This window comes from Henckelia pumila, chromosome 3, assembly GCF_033568475.1.
Source record: "Henckelia pumila isolate YLH828 chromosome 3, ASM3356847v2, whole genome shotgun sequence".
In the NCBI taxonomy this organism is placed as follows: Eukaryota; Viridiplantae; Streptophyta; class Magnoliopsida; order Lamiales; family Gesneriaceae; genus Henckelia; species Henckelia pumila.
Genome location: NC_133122.1, coordinates 180597633 through 180604972, shown reverse-complemented (window position 1 = coordinate 180604972; position 7340 = coordinate 180597633). Strand labels below are relative to the sequence as shown.

Below are 7340 nucleotides of genomic sequence, written 5' to 3'. Positions count from 1 at the left end.
ATGCACCGGCTGTGATTATGGATTTAATGAACATGAGTGTTCCAGCATTTCTTGGATCAGTTTGTCATAGTATTCAAAGATGACATACTGATCTACTCTCGAAGTGTGGATGAGCATCGTCAGCACTTGAATACGGTTTTGTAAATTCTGAAAGAGAAGCAATTATTTGCTAAGTTCAGTAGGTGTGATTTTTGGTTGGAGCAGATTGCATTTTTGGGTCATTTAGTTTTAGCAAGAGGAATTGAAGTTGATCCATCTAAGATAGAAGCGATTCGGAGTTGAGTTGCTCCGAAGAATACAACAGAAGTACGGAGTTTCTTGTGTTTAGCGGGTTACTACCAGAGATTCATTCAAGATTTCTCCAAGATAGCTCTACCACTGACGTCTTTGACTCAAAAAGTGTGAAGTTCGAGTGGTCACATTAGTGTGAGAAGAGTTTTGTTGAGCTGAAGAAAAAATTGATGACAATGCCAGTGTTAGCGATTCTAGAAGGCACCGGTCGTTTTGTAGTATTTACAGATGCCTCCAAGAGCGATCTAGGGGTTATTTTGATGCAAGATGACAAGGTGATAGCTTATGCAACCCGACATCTGAAAGTTCATGAGAGAAACTACCCGACTCATGATCTAGAGTTGGCAGCAGTTTTGTTTTCCTTGAAGTTATGGAGACATTATCTGTATGGAGAGAAGTGTCAAATCTTCACCGACCATAAGAGCCTAAAGTATTTTTTTACTCAGAAGAAGTTGAATATGAGACAAAGGCGATGGTTGAAGTTAGTGAAGGATTACGAATGTGATATTATCTACCATCCGGGTAAGACTAATATTGTAGCAGATACCTTGAGTCGCAAGTCCGCAACTTTGAGTCAGTTGACAACTCAACAGGAGTTGATTGCAGATTTTGAGATATTGAATTTGGAGGTGGTCGAACTGAAGGAAACTTGCACTTTAGCAGCTTTAACAGTGGTACCGAGTTTTCTTGATAGAATTCGAGCAGGCCAAGCTTCGAACCAGCAGTTGGTAGTGTGGAAGCAAATGGATGAAGCCAAAGGTGGAACTTTGTATACAGTGAAAGATATGATTGTGCATCACAAAGGCAGAATGTGGGTGCCAACAGTGAACTCACTGAGAGTAGTAGTGATGACAGAAGCACATACTACATCGTATTCAGGGGCGGAGCCAGGATCACGCAAAAAGGGGGGGCCAACAAAGAAGGAACTGGAAGTGTAAACACAGACGGATAGATTTTTGACTTTTTTTTTTAAAAAAAAGAGAGATATTATTAGAATGAAAAAAAAAAACAAAAGAGGAAGATTAGGCCAAAACCTCTCTCAAGATTTAAACAATTAAAAAAGTTTCGAGTGAGTTCTGATATAAGGAAGTTGTCGAACATGATCAAAATGCTAAAATTGGATTCTTAATTGCAGCATCTCATGTTCTGCAAATTTTTTTTGGATAAAACTTAGTAGATGAAACGAGACTCATTGCATTCAATTTTCTGCTAGTTTATTTAACACTATCTACTCTATCCTTATCAATTAAATTACATTATGATTCATGAATATAGTAAAAATGCATTGTTATCCACAAATATTTTCGACCAAATATTCAACAGATAGAAATAGTCAAACAAAAATAATCAAAGACGCAAAAATTTACAATGCTAATTTCATTTTTTACAATAAATTTTAGTATTTCTAATATTGATATCAAATGTGTTGTCCCATAATTAAATGAAACAAAGATTTAAAACAAGAAAAAAAAAAAGAGAAAATTTAAGAAATATATGCTCTAAAGAAACCAAAACCTAATTATTTGAGAAAAAATGATTTAAAATACATGATATGAAGAAAAAATACACAAAAAAAAACCGTAAATTATTTGCGAAATGCCCTTAAATTTTTTTAAAGGCAAAACGACCTTAAATCTTAATTGGGTATTGTGTGTCACTGTGTTGGTCGGCCACTCGAAAGAGTCGAAGAGAAGAAATGAATCAAATATCCCATAAAAAAGAGAGTTTAATCGTCACTTAAAATAAATTATCTTATTTTATTTGGGAAGCCAATGTATTATATATTAAAGAAAATGGTGCACGATCCATTAAAAACCATTAAAAAGTACCAAACAAAAACAATATATATATACATATATACAATATTTTTATTTTTTTTTAGGGAGGGGAGGTGGCCCCACTAAGGAACTATGTGCCTCCGCCCCTGACCGTATTCTACTCATCCAGAGAGTACGAAAATGTTTAAAGATTTGAATTTATTATTTTGGTGGCCAGGTATGAAGAAGGACATCGTTAGGTTTGTAAACGAATGTCTGACATGCCAACAGATGAAAGCTGAGCATCAGAGGCCAGCAGAACTTCTGAAACCGTTGTCGATTCTCACGTGGAAGTAGGAAGCTATCACCATGGACTTTATGGTAGGATTGTCAATTACACCATGAAGGATGAATTCTATTTGGGTGATAGTTGATAGATTGACGAAGTCAGCTCATTTCCTACCAGTTAGGACTAACTTCCCGATGAATCAGTATGCAGAATTGTACATTCGAGAGATAGTTAGATTGCATGGAGTTCCAGCAAGAATAGTGTCTGACAGAGATTCTAGGTTTACCTCGTGTTTTTGGGGAAGTTTACACCGTGGATTAGGTAAGAAATTAGCCTTCAGTACCGTATTCCATCCACAAAGAGATGGACAGTCAGAGCAAGTGATTCAGATATTCGAGGATATGTTGAGGGCTTGTTTGATCGACTTCAGAGGAAGTTGGGATGAATTTGGAGAAAAAGCTGTGTTGGGAGCCAAAATAGTGACTCGGACAGTGAGCTTGATAGCTAAAATCAGAGACAGAATGTTGACAGCTCAGAGTCGACAGAAAAGCTATGCCTACCAACGGCGTAGAGACTTGGTGTTTGAGGTAAGTGACCATGCATTCTTGAAGGTGTCACATTGGAAGTGAGTGATGAGGTTTGGAAAGAAAAAAAAACTGAGTCTAAGATATATAGGACCTTTCGAGATCCTAGAGAAAGTTGGGGCTCGAGCTTATCGAATATCGTTGCCTCCAAACTTGGAAGGTGTACACAATTTCTTTTCATATCTCCATGTTGAGAAAGTACGTTGCGAATCCTTCTCATGTGATTCTTCACGAGCCAGTGGAGTGGACACTAGACTTGTCTTTCGAGGAGATACCTATTCAAATACTGGACAGTCATGTTCAAAGGTTGAGAAACAAAGAGATAAAGATGGTGAAAGTTTTGTGGCGTAACCATCTAGTAGAGGTAGCTACGTGGTTTGGTAAGTCGAATTTCGAAGATGAAATTTTTTAAAGATGGTAGAGTTATAAGGTCGAAAAATACACTAGCTTAATCACGAAAATTTTAAATGATTTATGTGATTTATGCATTTTATTCACGATATTTAAATGTTATGTTTAAATTATGTGATGTTATGTTATGCCTGATATTTAATGTGTTGCAAGTTATTTTAATGTTTTCAGGTTTGAAATTTATTTCTGTACCGAAGGAACGAGACTAGCCTTCAAACAAGTTAAAAAAATGTTTTATGTTTAATTTAAAGTTTAAAGTTGATGCCTTGAATCATCTCTTTAAATTGTTGGTGCACAATTGCCATTTTAATTAAAGATTTTTATTCCGCAAATTTTTCCCAAACTTTTAAGAATGTATGTTTAGTAGCTTTTCGAGTTTTGAGACGTTACATTTTCAGTTTATCCTTCACTGCCTTTTCCCTCATTTCGTGCTTTTGATTCGAAAATTTCTTCTTGTTCATGGATTCTTATTTCTTATGATTGAACACCGCCGTTCGGGAATGCAACGGCAAGGAGGGTTTGTTTTTTTTGAGTTTGATGTGTTTGAGTTGAGAGAGAGAGAGGATAAAAGATTTGAGCGTGTGAGCCGGAGGGAGAGAGGGCTTAATTAATTTAGATGAGTAAAAAGTGTAAATGGGTGGACGGGGGAGTGAAAAAAAAAATGGTACGGTCAGAGAGTTTAAACAAAAAAATTATTCTGACATGCGTAGTAAATTCAGATAAATGTTTTTGATTTGGATTTTTCCACAATTTTCCCAAAAAACAAACGGAGAGAATATACTATGAGATTAAAAATATATATCACATGAGCAAGAACACCATGACGTTCAACTACGTGGAGGCAAACAAATCGAACCTATTCAAACATTGCGTCGAAAATATCGAACTCAAATATGATGGAGTAAATTTTCGAGAGCTTCGTTAAATTATATTAATCACCTCGACTTTTTTATTCATCTCAACAATAAAATATAAAAGGCCAAAAAAATTTAAGCTCAGCATTTGATTTAATTAGGTCTGTTTGCACCCGTGATTAACATCACATTAATGCATACCTCTCAATAAAATCCATTGACATCATATATGATTTCATCTAAATTCGATATTTAAGATATTTTTTGCAGATTCACACTGGCAACCTCAAATCTCGAGCTAGCAAAATACACTTGAGAAATACCCTTGCGAGCCAAGGACGAGGAGAGGAGATGTCGCCACACCAACATTTGCTTCTCTATCTGGGTAAGAAGCAGATCCCCACACCACCTCAACCCTTGCATCGCTTTGATCGGCCGTCGGCACCCTTGGATCATGGTGATCAATAGGATCAACCCCATCATCTAATATCCAGTATCCACCTATGTTTTTTAACTAATGCCACTTTGGACATATGCTCACATGATTACTAAATGCCCACGAACCCAGACTTAGATCAAGCTCGACCGTGGCTGCTAAGGTCAACATAGCACATTGACACCAGCTAAGGTCTCCTAACTGCAAACCCAACGCAGGATACACTTTAAATATTCACCGTCTCTTTTTAGCAAACCTTACACATAGTAACAGTAAATCAAACCATCTGTTCTTTTAATTATATTTCTGGATTTGACCTATTACCCCCAAATCTGCAGCTCCATCAGTCTATGGTGATGGTTCATGCTCCATGCCATTTTAGTACCGCAGAAAACCTTCTGCTCAAAACAGTAACTGGGATCTATGAGCTTTTTTAAGGTGAAAAAAGAATAGGAATGCAAGTCTTTAAGCTAATCCACCAACCTAACCATGAACTAATGTCTCATCCTTCACTACTAAAGATGCTAAAAGTCATTCATCAATTAATGTAGTCTTTCACACCAAAAGATAATATCTACTTGCCTCAAGTTTCAACGGCGACACTGATCATTACTGTCACAACTATCCATTATGGAAAAAACAAACAAACACTCAACAAAAGATATTTAAAGAAAAAACCTTCTCAATCTTCAATTCATACAGATCACCAAGGAAAACTGCAACTTCTGCTAACTCTCAATTAACCATATAATATTGTTTATTATCACCATTGAATTTCAATGGTTCAACAAAATTTGAAACAAAACGACAGATCATACGAGCAAATGGGATTGCAAAATCAAAACAAAGCTACAATATATCAAGACTCAAGAAAAAGACACAACAATACCCAATTTTAACCATCGTGCCTGGCCTGAAAGTCCTTCATGAAAGCGACCAACTTCTCAACTCCAGCCAAAGGCATGGCATTGTATATGGAAGCTCTTATTCCACCAACCGATCTGTGCCCCTTGAGCTGCACCATTTTCTCTTTGGCAGCTTCCTTCAAAAACTCTGCCTCCAACTCCGGCTTCGCCAATGTAAATGGAACATTCATCAGCGATCGCACGCTCTCTACCACAGGACACCTGTAAAATCCGTTGCTACCATTGATGGCGTCGTACAAAATCTTTCCTTTCTTCACATTTTTCTTCTCCACTTCAATCAATCCACCTTGTGCGACAAGGTCCTCAAACACGAGCCCGCACATATAGATCCCGTAGCATGGTGGGGTATTGTATAATGAGGCATTATCCGCGTGGATCTTGTAGTCAAGCATCACGGGCGTAGTTGATTGAGCATTTCCGATCAAATCTGACCTTATGATCACAATGGTGACCCCGGATGGACCAACGTTTTTCTGGGCTCCAGCGTAGATCAACCCAAATTTACCGACATCCACCGGCTTCGAGCAGAAATTTGACGACATATCGGCAATAAGAATCTCATTTTCATTAGCAGGAGTCGGGTAATCCTTGAATTCAACACCGTGAATGGTTTCGTTGGCGCATATGTGCAAATACTTGGCACCCGGTGTCTGTTCGAGTGTTTCGAAGCTGGGGATCTTGGTGTATTTTTCAGATTTTCCACTCCAAATGGATTTGGGCTTGCAGTATTTGGTGGCTTCTTTAAAAGCCTTGTCGCCCCAGGATCCCGTGACGACGTAGTCCACAACGTCATCGGGCTGGCAGATATTGAGCGGGATGGCGGCGAACTGGGTGGTAGCGCCGCCTTGGAGGAAGAGGACTTGGTAATTCGACGGAATATCGAGAAGGGTTCGGAGATCTGACTCTGCCTTTTGGATGATGGAGAGGAATTCTTTTCCGCGGTGGCTCATCTCCATAACCGACATACCGGAACCACGCCAGTTATAGAGCTCCGACTGAGCCTTGAGGAGGACGTCTTCCGGGAGAATGGCAGGTCCAGCCGCGAAGTTGAAGACGCGATCGGTGGCTGATGCGGTGGATGGAGCGGTTTGGAGGGTGGTCGATGAACAGTGGATGGAAATGGTTTTTTGAGCGCGGGTTGATGGACGGGAGAGGGTGGCCGGGAAGGCGGAGATTTGGGTCGTTGTGGGCTTCAGCTTGAGCTGTGGAAGAGAAGTTGTTGACGAGGCGGCGGCGGCGGCGGAGGCGGCCATTTTCTAAGCTAGCTGTTTGCGTACTGGTAAAAATAAAATCAACAAAAGTGGGAGAGGGAGATCTGTCTATGCCTTTTTAGCGTCTAGCTTATATATTTATGTTTGTTGGGATCGAAGGAATGCCCATATATCTTTTTATTATTATTTTATTAAAACATATTTTATAACTACTTATATATATATATATGCACATCAAATGTATTTTTATTGAACCTTAATTAACTCTATTTTCAAAAAAAAAATAACTCTATTTTAATGTAACATACAGTAAAACTGAAATTAAATTTCATTATAAATATCTAAATATAAATAGCTAGGAAACGGGGTTGGTGAAGGACTCGACGTTTTGGGAGATGCCTAGCATGAAATTAGGTTGGATGGACCCCACTAGATCTTGATTTTTTTTTTTTCCCACTAAATCGTTACGTGAAAGGTTGAAAATAAATAATTTTTAATTTCTAAATTTTAATAAGCATCTTATTCATTGATCTTTTGAAATAGTTGTATGCAGTGACGGTTACATGATTCTGAAAGTAGGC

At 38.3% G+C, this 7340-nt stretch overlaps 3 protein-coding genes across 3 annotated transcripts; 2 read left to right on the top strand and 1 right to left on the bottom strand.

The window, feature by feature from the left end:
* Positions 1-749: 749 nt before the first annotated feature.
* On the top strand, positions 750-1229 carry LOC140890093 (uncharacterized). The gene has a single exon (XM_073297848.1). The coding sequence runs from the start codon at positions 750-752 to the stop codon at positions 1227-1229; it is 480 nt and encodes a 159-aa protein (XP_073153949.1).
* A 1227-nt stretch (positions 1230-2456) lies between these two features.
* LOC140890092 (uncharacterized) lies at positions 2457-4654 on the top strand. The gene is made up of 3 exons (XM_073297847.1): positions 2457-2924; positions 3121-3285; positions 4457-4654. Exons 1-3 carry the CDS (start codon positions 2457-2459, stop codon positions 4652-4654), a joined length of 831 nt encoding a protein of 276 aa, XP_073153948.1.
* A 680-nt stretch (positions 4655-5334) lies between these two features.
* Positions 5335-6881, bottom strand: LOC140890719 (phosphoserine aminotransferase 2, chloroplastic). The gene has a single exon (XM_073298732.1). It carries the CDS (start codon positions 6799-6801, stop codon positions 5518-5520), a length of 1284 nt encoding a protein of 427 aa, XP_073154833.1. The 5' UTR covers positions 6802-6881; the 3' UTR covers positions 5335-5517.
* Between the last annotated feature and the right edge of the window lie 459 nt (positions 6882-7340).

Coding starts and splice junctions, on each gene's coding strand:
- LOC140890719 (XM_073298732.1), bottom strand. CDS start 6,801: ATGGCCGCCTCCGCCGCCGCCGCCGCCTCGTCAACAACTTCTCTTCCA.
- LOC140890092 (XM_073297847.1), top strand. CDS start 2,457: ATGAATTCTATTTGGGTGATAGTTGATAGATTGACGAAGTCAGCTCAT. Junction 2,925..3,120: donor GTAGAGACTTGGTGTTTGAG/GTAAGTGACCAT, acceptor ATGTTGAGAAAG/TACGTTGCGAATCCTTCTCA. Junction 3,286..4,456: donor GGCGTAACCATCTAGTAGAG/GTAGCTACGTGG, acceptor TATTTTTTGCAG/ATTCACACTGGCAACCTCAA.
- LOC140890093 (XM_073297848.1), top strand. CDS start 750: ATGAGACAAAGGCGATGGTTGAAGTTAGTGAAGGATTACGAATGTGAT.